Below are 22,552 nucleotides of genomic sequence, written 5' to 3'. Positions count from 1 at the left end.
CCACTAGCATCGTTCTTATAAGTAAAGATCGGCCAAGAGAAAATATTGAAGTTAAAAGAGATAAAGTTTTACTATAGAAGGATTTTACTAGGGCACAGATACAAGTGCAATTAAGATTTAAGAGTACAATACAAAGAAATTTAAATAAGAGAAATAAAAACTTTACAATGGCACAGCTAGTAGGATTTATTTAGACAATAGATGTTTTTACAATAGGAAGTTAGTGGTGATGTAAGTTTTTCATGTAGTACTATCATATCCTGTATACCCCTTGAGGGTACATGTCAGGAATTTGATGATGAAAAAAAAAATACATTTTTATGTTTCATTATTTTTTTTCATATTACAATTTTTTATAACTAACCTTAATCTCAGTTTGCTAAGGTTTTAAAAAGGTAAGAAAAAAGATCATTTATTATTCATAAAATTTATGACCTGGTTTTATCCATCTAAAAATAACACAATTATACTTATCACGAAAACTGTGCAACAACATAAATTTTAAGAAGAAACGTACATTTGGAAAATAATTGCAATACTGTACACTTTTGCTACAATACCCACACACTGTATGAGTTTTGGCATTTTAATCATTATTATGCAATGCTAAAATAAATCCCAATAGCTAACTACCACTAAAACAAAATATTCATGTAATTTCCCTACATGTTTGATATAGTGAGAGTGAATTGTACCTTTCCGAGTGGAATGTCTCTGTAAAGTCACCAACAAACAAAATATGACAATGACCTTTACTGAGACAAGCATAGTCATAACAAAGTATTACAAGTAGCAGATTAAATGAGGTTGTTTCATGTTATGATCAATCAGCAATTCTCAGTTAATCAACTGATAAATTATATCAGAGTTGTCTCTGCAGATGCTCTTTAGAAATTGAACTGTAATATCTTTAAAAAAATTAAAATTAATAAAAGAACTAAATCTCTGTAGTGATATTCAGTATTACTAAAGAATAAAGATTTTTATAAACGATAACACTAACCTGCACATAGAAATCGTAGGATGGTTCATCAGATTGTGGAGGATTAGTCATACAGTACATAGCAACCTAGTCAAAAATTTTTTTTTTAATGTTTTCAAAATTTTGTTTCTTTAAAATCTACAAAATTTTATGTAAACATTTGTAGATTTTAAATATTATAATTTAAATGCATTAGTACTAAACTTGGAAAAACAAACACACACACACACACACACACACACACACACACACACACACACACACACACACACACACACACACACACACACACACACATATATATCCGAGGTGTGACAATTTAATTCCCGGAATGGCCGCATTGTGTCGCCCATGTGTTGATTTGGTTGGAGTCATGTGAGTAATCATGTTTGTACATCTTTTAACTAATGCGTGCATATAGCCAACTAGCAAATGGCCAATAGAGCTATTTTTCTAGTTGGCTATTGCAAAAACAGTAGAGATCTGAGTGTAAACTTTGTCGTAAAAATGTGTGACAGAAATTTGGAGCAGCGTGTTAACATAAAATTTTGTGCGAAAATCAGCAAAACTTCTACTGAAACATTGGAGCTGTTGAAAGTGGCATATGGTGTGGATGCTCTGAAAAGGTCGAGTGTCTTTGAGTGGCATAAGATGTGAACGACAACCCCAGAAGTGGGCAGCCAGAAACGAAAATAATGGACGCAAATGTGAGACTGCAAGATTTGGTACGGTCCGACAGTTGATTAAGTGTGTGAATAATTGCTGATGAATTGCAAATGAATCGAGAAACAGTCAGGGTAATTTTAACTGAAGAACTGGGTATGCGAAAGATTTCTGTGAAGTTTGTGCCTTGGATCTTGATGGACTAACAGAAGCAGCAGCAGGTTCAAGTTGCGACATCTTTCTGCAATTAAGCAAGTTTCGGAGAGTAATTATGGGTGATAAAACCTGGTGCTTCCAGTACAATCCCAAAACAAAATGCCAGAGCATGCGGTGGAAAATTCCAAGTTCGTCACATCCAAAAAAAAGCACGTATGTCATGTTCATAGTTCCAGACCAGGCTGATGTGTTTCTCTGATCACAAGGGGATAGTCCACTATGAATTCAATGCTATTTATTTAGAGGTGCTGAAAAGATTACAAGATTCTGGTTGGAGAAAAAGACCTGAATTGTGGCCTGACAGCTGGATCATCCATCACGACAATGCGCTTATCGTGAGAAAGTTTCTAGCCAAAAAGTTGATTACTGAATTAGGTCATCCTGCTTGTTCACCCAACTTAGCTCCCTGTGATTTCTGGCTGTTTCCAAAGGTAAAGCCTGTGCTAAAAGGACGAACATTTTCTGACATCGCTGATATCCAGCATAATGTAATAAAGGAACTCAAGAGTATTTTAGAAAAAGAGTTCCAGGCCTGTTTCCAAAAAAAATGGAACACAGTCTAAACTACTGTATAAATGCACATGGGGACTACTTCGAAGACAACAGTAGCCACTAATGTATAATTCTGAAAGTAGATTTTTTTTACAGCTGCATTCTGGGAATTAAATTGTCACACCTCATATATATAGTTATATGTGACATAACTAAAACAAAAAAATAACAGAAAATATAATTACATACTTGCCCAAAAGTATTTGAACACAACTGAGCCGTGAGAGATTTTAGAAGCATTTTCTTCACTTCAGGGTCTAAATTTATTACTTCACAGCATCCACCACGGAGCCCACTTCTATTCATACATAATATAAAGAAATTAATCTAATTCATTACTCATTAAAATAAAGAAAAAAATCAATATACAGAGTTTTTAAACTTCTTTCAAATAAAATAAGAATAATGTCAAGCTATTTATAACAAATAATCACACTATCATATTTGAATGCTTCACTTTTATGAAGATATGTTCTTAATCCATAATAAATTTATAATTAAAGTTAAGGACAAAATATGATAAAATTATGAATTAAATTCATAGTAATGTGACTTCAGTGAAAGTTTTCAAATACAGAGATAGTTCTTTACTGGAGGATCTATAATGCATACATTGTTCATATTCTACAAAACTTAACTCTTAAGTGATATTGGTGTACTAGTGATTCTGTAACACCTCATGCGTGGGATTAAAAAAAAAAAAATGCTGCTTCTGGCAAATCAATGATTTGGCAGAAGCAGCATTTTATTTTTTTTTTAAATCTTAATTTTTGCAAATCCATAATAAAATCATTTTTCAATGAATTGCAGTAAATCTAAGTTATAAATGGCACTAGAAGATGAGGACAGCAGTACTGTCAACTGCAAGGAGAAAGATAATTTTGATATTAACGATTATAGATTTCATTGTAAATTTAGAGTAACATCAGTTGTGAATGAGTGTAGAGAGTTTGCAGAATTGAACAGCTATTTTCATGAAGTTTTTTCTGATATATTGTGTCTAGGTGTTATACTATTTCTTTGTTTCAATTATGAAAGCCACCGTATCTGCCTCTGTTCAATGACATGTTGTCACCCAGCCTACCATCATTTAAAGATTACATTTTCACAGCATCACACAAGATTTGGATGTTGTGCTTGTGGCATGTATATTTCTTATCAGCTGAAAATATGGCAGAGAAGAGATTGCAAGGGGGGGGGGAAGAGTTTCTGCATGAAATGTAGACAATGGGAAGCACTTCCCCCCAGGGCCAATTAAAAAATTCCACAAATTATAACCGTAAAATTGATTGAGATATGTAATCTTACACCCTCAACCCTGGGAACGCTTTGTCTGTCTTAAAATTTTATTATGGGTTGGCCTGCTGTAGGGTAGCCATAGAGCTCGTGTTTTATTGCAGTAATAAAACATTGTTCCTGTTTTTGGTTCATCTTTTTCTGATTTGTGAACAGTAACTGGTTAGTTTGCCTTCTGTCAAGTAAGTTACAGAGTGAAGTGGGAATTGTAAATTTATAGTGAAACAAAAAAAATACATTTTTAAAAGGTAAGTATGTAATTTAATATTATTTTACTTGTTAGTTTTATGCTTTTTTTTTTGCTTTTAAACTGAAATAATTTAATTTAGGGTTAATTTAGTTGATTTTTAATAAAATATGCCGGTCAATTTTTTAATATACGAAGATATATTCATAGATTATGCATATATGCATAGATTGGGATTAGCCTTTCACAAAACAAATACTGGCCATCAAGTATTTTTGATATGACACACATTGTGCCTCAGAAGATGACTGCCACAACTAGTTATATTTGAAAGCTTGCACATTATTTAATCCAACAGTTTTTTGCCACTTTCATTATATGTAGACTGTTGAAGTAGGTGAAAAAGTCTGTCATGTGTAATTGGTCTTCCTAGTTTTTTTTATACAAGTCTTGTGCCCCAATGATGCAAATCCAATGAAACTTTTTTTTTGTTAGTTTAATAAAATCTAATTTTTGTTAATAAACATAGTCTCTATACCAGAAGTCAAATGAACAAAAATTGGTCTGTAGTTTGCCATACTATCTTCATGTAATGCCACTACCTTACCCTCCACTCTTTGGAAACTTTTCTGGTAGTCAGACTTTCATTAAACAGCGGAGTCAGTTGAGTTATCACTTCTTTCAACACATTTTCTTAAAATAATCCCATCCAAGCAAAATCAAAATAAAGCAAAATCCCATCCAGTCCCACTGCTTTATTGAGTTTCAGAACACTGAGTACTCGATATATATTATATTCTAGAAAGAAAACCTGTTTTACAAGTCCAATAAACCAATCATTAAATAATTCCTCTATATCATATGTATTGGTCAGTCAACTCCCATCTCCATCTCTCAAGGCCATTTATCCATAGTTCTCTCCCTCCTGAACACATAACAAAACAATTTCCTAAGTTTGGACCTGAAACTCGGGTGCTAGTCTCTCATCATACTGCAGTGAGAGTGATAAGTATACTAATAACTCTCCTGGCTTGAGTTTCATACTTTTCATACAATTGTCTCTGCATCTCTCTTTATATACACACACACACACACACACACACACACACACCATATATGCTGGTATATAAGATAACTTTCAAATACTAGAAAACCCCTCAAAATCATGGGTTGTCTTATATGGCAAGTATAAAAAGGGAAGCTTAATTTCTTGGATGAACATTTAGGTACTGTATATGTCAGCATATAAGAACTCTCAAAATGCAGAAAACCCTAGAAATCATGGGTCGTCTTATACAATGAGTATAAAAAGGGAAGCTTAATTTCTTGGTTGAACATTTAGGTAGTTATAATACATTGTTATATAAGAAAATAAGCAGTTTATAAACAAATCAGATTAATTTTTTGTTACATAAATTTATTTAAAATATTACAATAGATGTAAGTCTTAAAAAACAAATAATAATTATTAACCTCAATTTTCATGTTAATTTTCTTCATTATCTGTTGAAAATAGTTCTTCAGATTCATTGTTTAAATGATCATCATATGGATCCCAGTTCGAATCCGGTGAATTGATTTCGTTTTCATCGTCATCAGTATCCCACAACAGATCAATTTCCATACCATCCATAAGATTAGAGATACCACACTTTTTAAATGATTTTATTAAAGTCTCTACTTTTACTTTATTCCATGCTTTTGATCACAAAATTGCACAACATATCAAGTGATGCAGAGCACACAGATCCACCGTTTGTAAATGATTTTTCACCAGTCAACATCCAATTATTTCACTCTTCTCGCATGTGATCTTTAAATGGTTTGTTCAAGTAGATGTCTAGTGGTTGCAATATAGAAGTTAAACCACCTGGTATAACAGCAATTTTTGTGTTATTTTTTTCTAGAAGACTTTTAGTATTCTCAGTTAAATGACTACAAAACATGTCCCAAACTAACAAACTGAGTTTCTTCATTATACTGCCTGGTCACGTGTTCCACACATTATTTATCCATAATTTCACCATTTTTGTCCATCCATCCTTTTTCGTGAAAATGTACAAAAACACCTGAAGGAAATTTTATCTTACTTAGTTTTACATTTAAAGATGATAATTGGTTTTAACTTGGTTCCATTAGCTAAACATGACCACAACCGTAAACCTTGTTTTTTCATGACCTGTACTTTGAACTAGCACACTCTTATTACCTTTAGACTCCACTGTTTCATTGCTTATCATATCAAAGCTCATAGGAGTTTCATCCATATTTCCAATATTTGACAACAGAAATTTATGTTCTTGTCTCAGCTGAATAATAAATTTATGGAAACTGGCAAGTTTGTGATCAAGATCTGCTAGTAGTTTTTGAGCAATTTTCATTTTTTTGTCGTATTACCAGATTTTGTCTGTTCATAAAACGATCACACCATCCTGAAGTAGCTTGAAATTCTATACTTTCATCTGGATTCAATCTTGACCATTTTAGTGCATATGCTCTAATCATATTTCTTGTAACAAGATAACAATTCTGCTTTCGAATACCCATTCTGCAATGTGATTTTCCAGTTGCGTCCACCAGGTGATCCCCGTTTCTCATCGCAAATTTTTTCTTTGCCAATTTTTTAAAAATATCTTCTTTCTTCCTCCATTCTCTTACTATCGTCTCAGTTATGTCAAACTTTCTTGCAGCAGCACAGTTATTAGTTTGCTTTGCCATTCCAATTACCCTTATTTTAAATCGAGCTTCATACTTTGTTCGTTTCATTGCTGGTTCCATGATTTTAAATTATAATTTAAATCCTAAAATTTAAAAAAAAATGCAAAATTAATAATTAATTAAAACTGGGGCTAATCACTTTTAATTAGGGTAATTCGCGTAAATATTAAATATATGCTATGCAAAAAAAATAACGGATATGCATAGATATAAAAATAAACAGATATAATAACAATACATAAAGTTGCATTAATACAAGAAAGAAAAATTGCAGGGGGGTATCGTCTTATACAACCAACATAAGCTTAAAACCTAAAAGTAGCCAAACATTTAAGCCTTGTCTTATATGTCGGTCGTCCTATATGCTTAAGAGCCCTCTCCTTGGCAAATTTTAGGTTATCTGTACTCAGGGTTATTCTAGATTATCTGTACAAAGCTATAACTTTTAAAAGGACACTCTACTGAGTAAATTTTAGGTTTTCTGTACTCAGGTACAGTCCCCTTGTGATGCAAAACTCTAAGCTATAGCTTGTCTAGCTTATACATAAATCCAGCCCTGCTTACAGTTATTATTTATCAGTTATGCATAAGCTAGACAAGCTATAGCTTAGAGCTTCTCATTACAAGGGGGCTCTACCTGAGTACAGAAAACCTAAAATTTACTCAGTGGAGTGTCCTTTTAAAAGTTATAGCTTTGTACAGATAATCTAGAATGACCCGAGTACAGAGAACCTAAAATGTGCCAAGGCTCTTAAAAATTATAGCCTGGGGACCACAAATATCCTAAATCCAGTCCTAACTATAAAGTATTATATTCAAACAATAATGCTCAAGAAAAGAAATGAATAGCTGTTAGTGTTCAACAGTAAACAACAGTAAATGAATGCCGAGCAGTTTCAAGTAGACATGGGCAAATTTCAAAATGGAAAATTGGACAATGAGATTTATTTGCACCTATCCCAGAAATGAATTACGCTGTCTGAATTAGGCAGCATCCACTCAACATTTTCACAATTCCATATTTGAGTACAGGTAACCCTCATATAATGCGGTCTACAAATTGTAGTAACCCTTGAACATGGTACTTATACAACGCAGTTTCGATATAAGATGGTCCTACAAACTGTAGTAACCGTTTATCTTTCATATATTTTTCAATGCGCAACTTAAAAATCAAATTTTATCTTCGTTAAATTTGCATCTGCCTGTATCATGCATGTAATTATAAGTAGCAAATTTATATTAGGGGAAATACCCTTAGCATGCATGTACATTAATTGTTTACCGTATAAAGTATTTATTATTGATGATGTCGAACCAATTGTCTTCGTTCTCTGCCAGGAAATCACATTAAAAATCATGTATATTAATCTCAAGCTGAGCACTTTATTTTTTGATGAGTTACATACAATATGTAATGCTTTTTTTTTTTATGTAAAAAAAAATATTTTTATAGTAATGCCCACTTAGAGCACTTTTGCGATATGGCTGAAAACGAAATTAGTGAATTAATTGATGGGAAAACAGATTTAAATGAGGGGGAACTGGTACAATTAACAGATGATGTCGAACCAAATGGCGGGGAAAGTTCTGCCGAAGATTCTGATGAATCCGTTAAAGAATTCAGTTTAAAGAAATTAGCAGAAGGGTTGTACTTGTAAAGAAAATTATTTTATGGATAATGATCTCTCAATGGAGCTCTCCTGAAAATTCACGAGATAATTGGATATTTGTTTAGCTCCATATTATGAACTTCTTAAAAAAATTGCAGCATAGTGGTAAGCAAGGTCTTATTACTAACTTCTTGATAACTAAACCAACTGAAGTATGCAATGAGAATTATACTAATGATGTCCAAGAGATTTCAAGTGATGATGACGTATAGCCACTCGTAAATAAAGAACATTTATGAAATGTTAGTTTTGAAGAGAGTGATGACGATTAAAATATACACTTTATTTTATTTTGCCATTAAGGTAATAGGAAATAATACACAGAATTGAGTACATTTTAGCATACTTCAACACATTCATCATGTATTTTAATGATTTCTTTTTTTTTTTATATGTTTTACTTCTTGAGTGCAATGAAGTTTACGTACAATTTACAATTTTTTTATAATTTTATAGTATTTATTTCTTTTCTTAACTTATATGAATTACCTGAATTAAATAAAACTATATTTTTGTTGGATATGTCATTGTTTATATAATCTTAAAAAAAAAATAATAAATAAATAAAAAATAAAAATAAAAAACGATTTTGGAACCTAATCCTACTTTTCTATGTGATCTGAGTCTCGCATAACGCAATTTATATAACGCGCCATTTTTGTGGAACCCAACATCCGCATTATACAAGGGTTGCCTGTATTTCTAGCTGAATATCATCTACCTCAACTACTTTTCCAGTATCAGATTTCAACAGTTTTTCTACTTCCAATCCTTCTCATTTCAACAAATAATTTTTCAAATGACTCTATATATCCAGCATATCTTTAGTTTTTATGTTGCTTGATAAGTTTTTATTGCTTCAGTGGTACTCTTTCAACCATTTCTAAGTTTGAACTAGCTTCCTGAATATGATGTGACTTTCATGGTTTTTATTTCTTCCCATAACTTCTTTCTTATTTTCCTGTTATATTCTTGGCATGCACATGCTGACTAACCTGCAAGGCTAAATAAATCAATATTTTCTTCAAATTTTGCAACTCTATCTCTAAAATATCATCACATATATACTATCAAGGTGTACAAGGATAACTTTTCTTATTTCTTATGCTTTCTCCTTGTGAATTCATGCAATCTTTATGTTTGGAACACAGTGTATTATTAATAAATGAATATTATTATCGAGCTTCCACTGAAAGGCCATCTTGGATGAAATCTTAAGTACATCCAGGGTGGCAATGGTATGAATTACATCAATTAGTCTAATTCATATTTATACCTTGATGTTCATATAACTACAGGTGATTAACTATAGCATCATTACATTGTTATAAAAACTAATGAAAAAGTTCATACAAGTATCTAATAGATAAACATGTTGATATTCTAGAGAAAATTCACTACAACAAACTATTTACCATAAGAAGCTATTACTTTCTCAACAGTTCTGCTATAGTGACATCCAACTGTATTGCCAAATATGTTTGAGTTCACATTTCACACATCACAACCGAATAAATAAATGTTTCTATATATAGCCAAATTTAAATGCCATAGTTCAACTTTACTTATTGTATGCTTCAGTTACTATTAGTCAAATTAATTTTAAAAAGTAGTCATGTTGTCATCATTATCATTTAAAATTATTGTTTGATATTATAATAAAAAACTTAACTTTTATAGTGTATAAGTGAAAATACTAAGAACTGGACATATTTTAATTGTTTTGGCATTCTTTTGATAAATATCATGACTCAGTGACATTACAGCATTGGTATTCAAAAAAATGTACTTATGACCATGATGAAACAGAAGGTAATATAAAAAGAATACCATAATACACCTCCTCAAAAACTTTTTTGGTATAAAACAGATGCTTCAGAAAGTTAACTCTTTGTGAGTGGAAAGGGGAAAAAAAAAAAAAAAAAACTGCTTAAATATAAAGAGCCAACAGGCTTCATTTTGGCGATATAAACATTAATTAAATTAAGAGGATATTAGATCCCACATTGTTTTAAAATCGAATAAGAAACTCAAAGATTGGAATCAGAGAGTTTCATGCCGAATATAGTATAAAAAACTATAAAAGTATCGGTGAATACTAGCATGAGCTGAATGCAAGTAGTCCTAGAACGCAGTACAAACACGGGCAACTCGTTGCAAAGGTGGGGAAAGTTCTGATCACTATTCTTTGGTATTTACCATAATGTAAAAACACATTTCCTAGGAAATGTATGCTGTTCTTACATTATGGTAGGGATGTTTTTTATACTATATTCAGCATGAAACTCTCTGATTCCAATCTTTGAGTTTCTTATTCAGTTTTAAAACAATGTGGGATCTAATATCCCCTTAATTTAATTAAATAAACTGCTTTTTTGAAGAAAGACATTTCTTCTCATAATAATAGTAAACACCCTGCAGAGTGTTTACTATTAGTTAAAAACAATGTGCAAAAAATATTTTATTGTGAGAAGTAAAAAAAGTTTTCATGGTAATGAATGACTACACAGCACTTCCACAAGTGCAAAACCATCCAGAAATCATTGTCGTGGACAGTTTAAAAGCATCTTACTGTAAATGAAAGAGCATGAATGGAAGTCATGCCCTTTGGTTCCTTTACAATGCCACAACTTCCCTTTCATAGTTAATATCTTTCTCAATCTTTCTCATTCATCTTTGGATGATGAATAAAGGCATTCAACTCCCAAAGATAAAGCTGACCTGGAATCATGCTTCTCAGCTCCTGCACAGATAACCAAGTCAAATAACTTCCTATTTTACCAGGAATAGCTCACTGAATAACTTCTCTAGACCTGAAAGACATCAAAAGGATTCTAATTTGCTTGGATACAAAAAGTCTTCTAGACTCCTGGTGGTATTCTCTCCCCATCAACTACATTCTAACCTTGTACCCCAGAATCTTTTAATCTCTATAGTCTTTTGTACTCATCTCTATCCTATAGTATGGAATCAAATCTATATCAGCTCATTTCAAGAGAGAGAGAGACGTCAGACATCAAACTATTGTCCTATCTCTCAAAAATTGTGGAGAAGCTTATTAATACTCAATTCTTCCACTTCTGCAACTTGCTGATTACACAGGAGACATTATTATCATCATTCATAATGCCATCTTTAGTGTTTATATTAGGATAAGTGATGATCTTGATTATCTAGCCAGGGCAAAGTTGTATCATACAATGCTAATTGTGGCATGTATGACAGAAGTTCTGTTAGGTGCCACTAATATGCTATGAACTTTGAAAATGCAAGAAAATGGTGAAGTCTAATTAGTTATCTAAACAATGCAAACAATTTCTTGTTTGACAACCAGTTCGGAACGGTTGTGAACAATTTTACAAACTAGAGAAATCCATTTTTTCAAGACAGTAAGGAAGAAAATCTGAAAGATAAGATGAACAAAAATACAAATGACTCACACATAGATAAATCTTGTAATTTACAATATGAACAGTGATGTAAGTTTTGTACATTTATAATTAAAGGAAAAGTAATTCACATACTCAGCAAGATATCCTTTAGAAGATGATATAAAAGAAGCCAGCTCCATTTGGCTATATGGATATCCCATACTTTTCAAGACTTTTTTGAAGGATATAAATTCTTTCTCTTCAAGGACATTGAATTGGAAAACCTGTATAAAAAAAAATATATATATACACACACACACACACACACACACACACACACACACACACACACACACACATACTGTTATATATAATGAATATCTATCAGTTTTCCTGCCCTGGTTTAGGAAAAAAGATACAGGCATAAAGGAGTATTAGTTCCCTTGATAAAAACTGCATTATGAGAATACAAGTTTTAAAATAATAATAATAATATAAATTTTTCTTATCAGTGCAGTAGTCCTCTTCTAAAAGAAAATTATATATCATCTACTTATTAGACAGACACTGCTTATACTCCAGATGATATATAGTAAATTTTTTGCGATTCAATATGAGTAGACTTGCTTGATTGATAATTATCAGGTTTTTAACTCATATACAATTGTTTATTTATACTAGATGCATTTTCTCTACATGTTTCGCTGTCTATATGACTAATAGCATCATCAGGAGGAAGCTTAACATAAATAAAAAAACAAAAAAAAAAATTAAACGTTTGCCAACAGTAAACAATATCTATATGTTGAAAAGACTGGAATGAGAGTCTAATTAGGCATGTGCAATCTCACCATTTGTTGTGTATATTATGTAAGTGATTACTGGCATATGACATGTCTTTGATGTTACACATGTTGATTAATGACTTCCAGATGTTGTGAAAGATCATTCTTTGATTTCTATTTAGTGTGCCTTTTGAGCAAATGACCTTGGAAGACTCCATGCACAACCTGTCAAAGTTCAAAGGATTTCAAAACTTCTCCCAGTCTGACCTATATATATCTTTCCACAAGAGCATGGAATCTTGTATACACCTAATGTTTATAAAATGGGAGTTTGTCTTTAGGGGAGTATAGAAAGCTTTGTAAAATGTTGACTGGTTTGAAGGCTGTTCTGATGTTTAATATTTTAGCTATTTTTATTGGTGAATTGCCAATATATGGAACAGATACTGTGCCTTTGTAATTAATTTCTGGATTATCACATATCACAATATCTGAATGCTTCATCAGAAAAGAAAAGTTTCTTTAGTACCTTTTTTTTTTTTGAGTATCCATTTCAGAGGAACTGATGAAGATTTTACGCAATGTTGAAAGAGACATGATGTTCAGAGGAAATGGATTTTCAAGTATGTCTATTGATTCTTCATAATAAATTTAGTTTAATCCTTTATCCAAGTATTTGCACCTGAAGTGTCCTCAAGACTGAGGCAACTTGCAAAGGTGGACCAAGTTCTCATCACTCCTTGTCTTAGTATCTCCCATAATGCAAAGCACATCTCCTTGCAGACATGTATAATGCTATGCATTAACGGGAGCGGTCACTACCCAGACCAGTTTCGACATTTATTGAGGTCTCGTCAGTGGGAGCCAGACCCAGAGGTAGTGATACAAAGGTGGAAGCAATGGAGAAGTCATCTTTACCTGTATGAATTGCCAAAAGGTGTACCACCTTATTATTAAATTATTCTGGATTTAGAGAAAGATGTTGGAAGTTTTTTCTTCCACTAGGTTAGACTATAATAAATTTAGTTTAATCCTTTATCTAAGTGTAAGCAAACAAAGCTTGTGCCTGAAGCATCTTGGACTGAGGCAACTCGTGGTAAAGGTGGACCAAGCTCTCATCACTCCTTGTCTTAGTATCTCCCATAATGCAAAGCACATCTCATGTATAATAATTCTCGTAGGCTTAGATGGTGGTTAAACATGCTTATTAAATAACTTAAGGAATATACAACATACAAAGGATATAAATTAAATTAAACTTTAATCTAAATTTCCAATATTTCGACAACGTCACGTTGCCATTTTCACAGGAACTTATAAAAAAGACACGTGCACGCAGGCACTACACACAGTAAATGAGGATGAAGCAGGAAGCTATCGTTTCTCCTAAAAGTCCTGATGGTGTCCCCTAGCGGGCAATGTTGGTATTCTTGGCCGTTGGGCTGAAGGTTTTCTGATGTAAGTCTCCCAAATTTGGGACAGTCTCATGCAACCAAATTTGGTTGCATGTCCCCAATGATAAAGATAACATGAAAACTTCAGAAGTTTTCATGTTATCTTTATCATCTATGATTCTGTTTACAATACTCTTTCCTCCATTTCAAAGCTTTTCAAATAGGGTTAAGAACTGGTCTTACTTAAGTCTTCCCATGACATCTGTTTGGTTTCTTTTGCATATAACCTAGTTCTCTTACATTTCTTTGTATTCTTTTAGGATATCTGTTGACTTTTTAAATGTTCACATACCTCTTGCCTCACCAATAATTCTCCCACATCTCCCTATCCTCATTCCCCCACTTTCAGTCATACTTCAACAGCAGATGAATGTATGTCACCATACAGTGGATGTTGCTTAATAAGAAGACAACTAGCAACATCCTACAAAGATATGTCTGAATTATCCTCTCTATATATTCTTCATATATCTGTCTATAAAACTTCAGTAATGCCCCTAAAAATTGAGTAACAAGCCAATGACATCATAAAAAAGGGGTACTCCTAAACAAAAATAGGCTAAATAGACATAAAAATAATTCTTGTAGCAGGGCTTATACATTGGTCATACATTGTTGCGACGTTTCTTATATTATTTATATATCTCTACTTATATGTTATAATCCATTTGTGCTCTAATCGTTTAGATTAACTTCTATTGTTTTATATCTTTCTTTTATCCTACTGGCTGCGCCATTTATGTTGCGACTTTTTCTTATCCTTTGTCTTTACTATCCTCTCAACTTCGTCATTTATGTTATTGCCCTTTTGTTATCCTGTTTGCTATTTCTTTACTTAATTAGTTGTTTACCTTTTATCTACCCTTTCTTAACTAATCCAGTATTCTATCTTTCTTAAATTCAAAGCTCGTCTAACACTGTACCTTACTTATACATAATTATCCCTTATAATTTAAACTCTGCAATTAAATATTCTCACTTCAGTGCTTTGCAGTCCTATTGGCCTCTCTATGTCCTAAACAAACAATCTGAAGAAGTTCAGATTGTTTTATGTATTAACACATTTATATTTATGCTGCGCCAGCTAATACCTAGGTAGAAAGGATTCTTGTTCAGGGTGACCCCTTTAGAGAGTTAATGATTATTTGATCAAGCATAAATTTATCTCCCCCCCCCACGCTTGTTCTTTTCTTTCTTACAGTCGCGGCTTACTTATTGCATTAGTATTCATTGGTTTATCTCGCTTGGTTCGTTGTTATTTTTATGAGCGGTAGTTTTGAATTCATATAATATAGGCAGATCAGGCAAGTACATGAATGAAACAATTTAATTAGCTTTAAGGTGATACACTAAAATACATTTCAAAACAGGATAATATGGTTGCACTCAACTCAGATCAAAAGCTCTAACTAACTTGTACTTATCACACATACTAAATCTTAATAACCTTAAATACAATCATACAGTAAAATTCATAGATTATCATTAAGCCATTCGGATACACGTGGCTATCAGTGAACACATCAGCACAATTACACTTTTAGTTTAACATGATCTTGTATCTATTCGGCCTTTTGGGCAAACAATTCTTAACACTGTCTCGGACACGTATCTAGTTGTAGGCTACTCTTACAGTTCTTTAAGTTCAGTCCAATTTAAATGTTCACACAGGAAATTCACTCTCTTCTTACAACTGGAATTAGTATTTCAAAAGTCTACATTACCATTTCTGTCCTTGAATTCTTAAAACTTGTTCCCGCCTTGTCTAATCATCAAGGCCTTCAAATGTAATCACTTTGGAGGATATCTTCCATAGATTTGTGCGAATAGAATCTCTGAGGGAAACATGGGAGGTGGCACGGTAACGTCGCCTTGAATGGACGGCTCAATTTAGTCCCTCTGTCGTATGACAACATTACAGCTATCCTAGAACACGGACATAGCTTGGCCCAATACGAACGCTACGATGGACGAACTAAGTGCCTTCCGCGACTGGCCAGGGACTTCCCTCCTAAGACGAGCAGGACCACTCCAAGAGATCAGGAATCCAGGAAGAAAAAAGATGTCGAATCTTCATGCAAGGGCCTTTTTGTTTAAATTTCTCCTCTCGGTAAATCTCGATATTTGCGATACGCACCAACTCGGTCACGTGTGTCCAAGTCAACCTCATTAGCTCCCTCTATTATCTTTTCCGCATGTGTGTCTGCCTCCTATTCCTGGAAGATGCTTAGGTTTCCCTTTCCAATACTTTCATAATGCAGGACGGTAAAAGTGACCCTTGAACCCTGACTCACAGGCTTTACTATTTCAGTGCAAGAGGCTGGCTTTTCAAGTGGATTTTGCCAGCTTACATGGATTTCTATTATCAGGCCCACACTTAATACAGATTATATTTAAACACTTTATACAATTTTATACAATTCCTTAAACTTTATCTTGACTTGTATTCACAAACAACTTATTTTTTCTATTGCCAACGTTCCATGTTCTCTGCCTGAGTAGAATTAATGTTGTGACCTGAATCTTTTAATATAAACCTTTTTAATGCTTATTCAGGACACAACAACATAACTGGTAATTAACTTAAGGAATTTACAATGCATAAAATGGATATTAATTAAAGGAAACTTTAGTGTTAGTGCCTGCGTGCACATACCATATTTGTATGTTCCTGAAGATGGCAACGTGATGTTGCTGAAACATTGAAGGTATTCATTACAGTTTCCTTTAATTAATATCCATTTTATGCATTGTAAATTCCTTAAGTTAATTACCAGTTAGCCATAAAAATAATATTTACTTAGAGGAGTAACATGGGAATTTTCCCAAAAATAATACATACAATGAAACTTTATACTTGCAATGGGGAAAGTTCCTGGAGAGTGAAAAGGGGTAATACAGAGCCACTGCATAAGGGTGGAATAGAGGTATCAAACTATGAACCAATTATATTTCTTCTGTGGTTGTTAAAATTTTGAAAAAAATTGGTAACAGCTCATATTCAGAATTTGGCAGATGAAGACAATGTTATTTATGCAGGCCAGCATGAATTTTTAAAACATGCACTCCTGTTTTAGTAATCTAGTTACTTTTTACAATAGAGTAACAAGAATAGTGAACAAGGGAAGGCACCCTGTCAAAGGCATTTGACAGGGTGCCACATAACAATTTGGTTTCTAAGTTGCAACATATGGGTCTGGATATCAGGTTAGTGGATTAGATTGGTAATTGGCCTTCTGACAGATATCACAGAGAAGTATATGGGGAGCAGTATCAGGGAGTAGGAAGGTTACAAGTGGAGTTCCATAGGATTCAGTACTGGAACCACTACTGTTCAATCTTTATATCAATGATATTGTCACTGTACTACACGAAGACATTCAGTTGTTTCCAGATGATGAGCTTGGGAGGATTATGATGTATTATGATGCTTGGGAGGGTTATTAGTAAGAGTGCTGATGTTTTGACTTTTCAAAAAAATTTGAACATGCTGGAAAGGTGCAAAAACGATTTGAGGTGTCAGTTTCATTCAAATTTCATTCATTCATAAGGTTTTGAAATTTGGGATGCTTCATACTCATTTGGTTGAGTTATACTGGATGAAGTGGAGGAAGCAAGGGATCTTGGTGCAATTGTAGATAGAAATTTGAAGTTCAGATGGCATATTGTGAACGCTGTGAAGACAATTCAGAGAACTATTGAGGAGGACATTAACACTGTGCATTATACATTGACAACCATAAAGTGCAAAATAAAGAAAGGGTTTTACTTTATGTGTCTGCACAGAATGCACGTGTAAAATTTAAAATTAAAATATTAAGTAAGTCAGTCAGAAACACACAAAGCAAGCAATTTTTCCCATATTAAATTGCCAGCCTGGTTAGCATATCTGCTCTCCATCTAAAAGGTTGTGGATTTGAATTCCGCTGTGTGCATGGATGTTTGTGATTGTCTGTGAAAATACTAGTGGTGGTGGTGGGCAGTAGATGGCATTGGTGTAGATCACGCATGGCCAACTTCATTCTATACGAGGGCCAATATATGATGAGTGGTAGCGTAACGGGTCGCACACTTTTACTTTTAGACAGAACTTAAATACAAATAAACTGTGCATTTTTTCAAGGCAATAGTTATATGTATTGAATTATTATATTTGTTTAATCATTTATATTGGGAGAACAATATAAAATACTTGATTAAGCATAAAAAATTTATTGTTTAACACTGACCATATACAAATATTTTAACATTCTTTGCCTACCAGTTTCGCTAGCAAACTGTCTAGCTTTTTCAAGGCGTTGACAGAAAAGTATAAAAAATACTAGTAAATGCAAATTGAAAGGAACATTAAAAATGTTGTAAAACTCTAGTAGCTAAGGTTGCACGTTCGCGTGACAGAGACTGAGTGGACTCATTGTTCTTAATCATTATCACGCATGCGTATTTGTTGTAAATGCATAATGTGATTACTAGCTAGTTGCAGTTCAGATGGATTTAGAGAGAGGATGAGTTTTTTCCATAAACTGTTAAGAATAGTACCCTGGTTTCTGTTGAGGTTTCCACCAGTTTTTAACACTACTGCGGCTTCCTTGAATAAACGATATCAATAATCGTCATCTAAATATGGCATGGAGCTATTTTGCCACTCTATTGTGTGGTTAGATGTACAGAAATGATGCGCTAAGCCAGAAGAAATACTTCTGTTGTGGTTTCCATCACCAACGCGCTCTCTCTGTCTGATCTCCAAACTCCGTGAAGTTTGTCCGATGTAGGCAAGACCACAGGAGCAAGGAATGTAATATACTCCTGGAAAATATACTCTTTGATGAAATTTCCAACAATTTAGAATATACCATATGGAACCAAATAGATCAAATGATACAATGCAGTTATGAAAAAAACTTTCAAACTTTATAAAGAAAAACAAATTAAGAAATTCAATGAACTTTACAAGAAAAAATATAGGCCACAGAACAACCTCCCAGACGACAAAGTGATTTTCGATTCGTCAAATCACAGCCTGACAAAAAATGAATCCGACATTCTCAAAAAAGGCTTTAACTTTGCAATTACACCAAAGCACATTCCTAAAATGGATTTTATGTGTGGAATTGAAAAAGGCCTATATCTGCTACCGGAAATCGCAGCCAACACTATTAGATTTAAAAGTACCATAATCCTAGCCAAAGTTAAACAATCTATTCTCAACATGTCTCCTTATGATAGAAAGGCAATCCTTAACTTAAAGAAAAATAAAGATTTCATCATTACCAAGGCTGATAAGGGAAATTCAACAGTCATCCTTAACTCTAAAGGTTATTATGATAAGCTAAACGTATTATTATCAGACAACTCTACCTATAAGATCCTAGACAAAGATCCCACCATAAAAAATCACAATGAAACAAACCAACTAATCCGTAATTGCAACATTTGGCCAGAAGAAGTGAAGAGAAGAATAAAATCTTCACATCCCATTACTCCCAGACTATGTGGGACACCTAAAATACATAAAAGGATATACCTCTGCATCCAATCGTTGATGGGAGATCATCCCCAACTTACCTTTTGGCTAAGCATCTTGTAAACTTATTAAATAACAAAATAAGATCAACAGAATCCTATATCAAGAATAGTCAGCATTTTGTAAATAAACTCCAAGCCATTAAGATTGAACCAACAGACATACTAGCCAGTCTGGATATTGTGTCCCTCTTCACCAATGTGCACCAGTAGAAGAGGTAATAAACATCATTCAAGAACTCTTTCCTCTAGACATCACAAAGATGTTTAAACACTGCCTTCAGTCTAATTTCTTCAAGGTTAATAACACCATATACCAACAATTAGAAATGGGAAGTCTGCTATCACCATCTTGTGCAGACCTTTTCATGGAAAAACTTGAAAAAGAAATTCTCTCAACAATCTCCCCTAGACCATCTATATGGTGGAGATATGTTGACGATATTTTCATTATATGGCAAGATAGCTTAGAAAACCTAAAATTGTTTGTGAATAAAATCAACTCCATACATAACAAGATAAAATTCACTCTGGAAGTTGAAAACAACAACCATCTGCATTTTCTAGACATCTTGATAAAAAGACAATCAAATAGTGTCAATTTATCTATTTACAGAAAGCTGACATACACTGGAAGACCTTCATTATACTTCTAACCATCACAAGACACACAAACTAAGCATTATCCATATGTTGAAAAATAGAGCAGATAAGTTTATATCAGAAGAGGAGGATACACAGACCGAAATCTCACTAATAGCCAAAACATTATCACAAAATGGATACCCTCCGAACATCATCAAAAAATATCTATACGGTGACAACCCCAGACAAGAAGAACCAAACTCCCAGCACATTTCTACTGTAGTGATTCCCTTCATCAAGTCAATTTCTTATCAAATAGCCAGAATACTAAAAGCCCACAACATCAGCGTGATCTTCAAACCAACCACCAGCATCAAACATTTTTTAGGATCACCAAAAGACAAGGTGCCATTCTACAAATATTCAGGAGTATATTACATTCCTTGCTCCTGTGGTCTCGCCTACATCGGACAAACTTCACGGAGTTTGGAGATCAGACAGAGAGAGCACGTTGGTGATGTAAACCACAACAGAAGTATTTCTTCCGGCTTAGCACATCATTTCTGTACATCTAACCACACGATAAAGTGGCAAAATAGCTTCATGCCATATTTAGATAACGATTATAGACATCATTTATTCAAGGTAGCCGCAGTAGTGTTAAAAACTGGCAGAAACCTCAAAAGAAACCAGAATACTATTCTTAACAGTTTATGGAAAAACCTCATCATCTAAATCCATCTGAACTACAGCTAGCTAGTAACCACATTATGCGTTTACAACAAACACGCATGCATGATAATGATTAAGAACAATGAGTCCACTCAGTCTCTGTCACGCGAACGTGCAACCTTAGCTACTAGAGCGTTTACAACGTTTTTAATGTTCCTTTCAATTTGCATTTACTAGTATTTTTTATACTTTTCTGTCAATGCCTTGAAAAAGCTAGACAGTTTGCTAGCGAAACTGGTAGGCAAAGAATGTTAAAATATTTGTATATGATCAGTATTAAACAATAAGTTTTTTATGCTTAACTTTCAAACGACCAAATATGTTTAATTCGAAAATACTTGATTGATTTAAATATAAGTTGTTAAATTAAATTTAATTACATATTTCTGTTTTTTTTTTACATGTAACACAACTGAATGAGAACGCTGTGGGTGTTTATGTGTGGCTACAAGTTCATCAAAGTCGATTTTCAATGATGATGACGATATTCGTAACAAATCCTGAAGGTAGTCATCAGTCAGTCGGCTTCTTTGTGACGATTTAACCGCCCTCATAGTTGAGAAAGTGCATTCACATATGTATGTGCTTCCAAACATAGATGCAATTCTCAAGCTGAAATCACTCAATGCAGGATATTTTTCCCTTGGTACCAGTTTCCAAAAGTCACCACCCTAGACTGGAAAAAGGGGTCACTTTGAAGGTCACACAACTCCAATTGAATAGTGTCATGCTGCTCTGAAATGTCGCATTTCATTGGGTTGTTAAATAATGTCAGTTGTGGCTGCATGTCGCTGAAGTCAGAAAATTGCTTACTGAATTGCTCCAAAAGTTGGTCTAACATTGACACAGAAAACTTGAAGTCAATGTCATGGCTCTCCTCCATCAACTCCCTGCGGGAAGGGAAACGTACCAAGGAAACTTGGTACATTTTTGGTACAAACTTGGTACATTTTTGTTTACAGGGATGTAACAAAAAAATTGGTTACATCCCTGTAACTTCATGTTGAGTTCATTCATGTGGTGTGTGATGTCTGTCAGAAAGGCGAGTAAGCTGTTAAAATGAGGATCACATGTTCCTCTAAAAACGTTTTATTTCCTTTCTCAAACCAAAAACCAGTTTCAAACAGTTCCCTCTGCTTAGCCAATGTACTTCTGTATACAACACTAAATATTCTGCCTCCATTTCTGTTAGAAAAGAAAGAAACTTGAGGTGTGTCAAGGTCCGATTTCCACCCTTAATTAGATTCTCACACTTCATTACAGTTTTAATAACATCCTCTATCTCCAGAATTTTACCACACAGAACCTCCTGATGTATAATGCAGTGCAATACAGGGCAACTGATTCCAGTCTTCCTTCCTTAGTAAGCCAACTAAGCCTGTTTGAGTACAATGGATTGATTTGGCACCATCTGTCACAATAGCTGTGAGACTGTTGATGTCACCAGTACCATTACAACCTTCATAACTGCATCATAAATGTCTTGACCTTTGGCTGTGTTGTGCAATGACTCTAATGCTAGTAACTCTTCATTAATAACAAAGTCTTTGGAAACAGATTGAATGAAAATTAGAAGTTGAGCTGTATCTGTTGTCAGTTGATTCATACAGAGCCAATGAGAAGTAAGCTGAATCTGTAATAACACTTTTTAATTTGTTTAATATGTGAGAACATATTTCCTCGACTCTTTTTGTTACAGTTTGTTTTGATAGTGGGATGCTTTCAAACTCACTGATAATTTTATCTTCCCCAAATGCATGTGCCATTTTCACAGAACAGTGTTTTACAAATTCACCATCAGATAATGATTTTTTT

General features: G+C 33.6%; 1 protein-coding gene across 3 annotated transcripts in view; it reads right to left on the bottom strand.

The window, feature by feature from the left end:
• The window catches only part of LOC150093718 (alanine aminotransferase 1-like), a 193,286-nt gene that overhangs the window by 48,445 nt on the left and 122,289 nt on the right, over positions 1-22,552 (bottom strand). For all 3 annotated transcript variants that reach the window (XM_090413040.1, XM_090413043.1, XM_090413042.1), the window contains 3 exons: positions 11,812-11,942; positions 2,603-2,711; positions 1,004-1,069 (listed from right to left, as the gene is read on the bottom strand). In XM_090413040.1, the coding sequence (XP_090269166.1) occupies positions 1,004-1,069; positions 2,603-2,711; positions 11,812-11,942 (306 nt within the window). The remainder of the gene's footprint in view (positions 1-1,003; positions 1,070-2,602; positions 2,712-11,811; positions 11,943-22,552) is intronic.

Source organism: Typopeltis vanoorti, chromosome 23 (genome assembly GCF_054136105.1).
Source record: "Typopeltis vanoorti isolate ZY-2024b chromosome 23, IOZ_Tvanoo_1.0, whole genome shotgun sequence".
NCBI lineage: Eukaryota > Metazoa > Arthropoda > Arachnida > Uropygi > Thelyphonidae > Typopeltis > Typopeltis vanoorti.
This window is presented reverse-complemented; position numbering and strand designations above follow the sequence as displayed.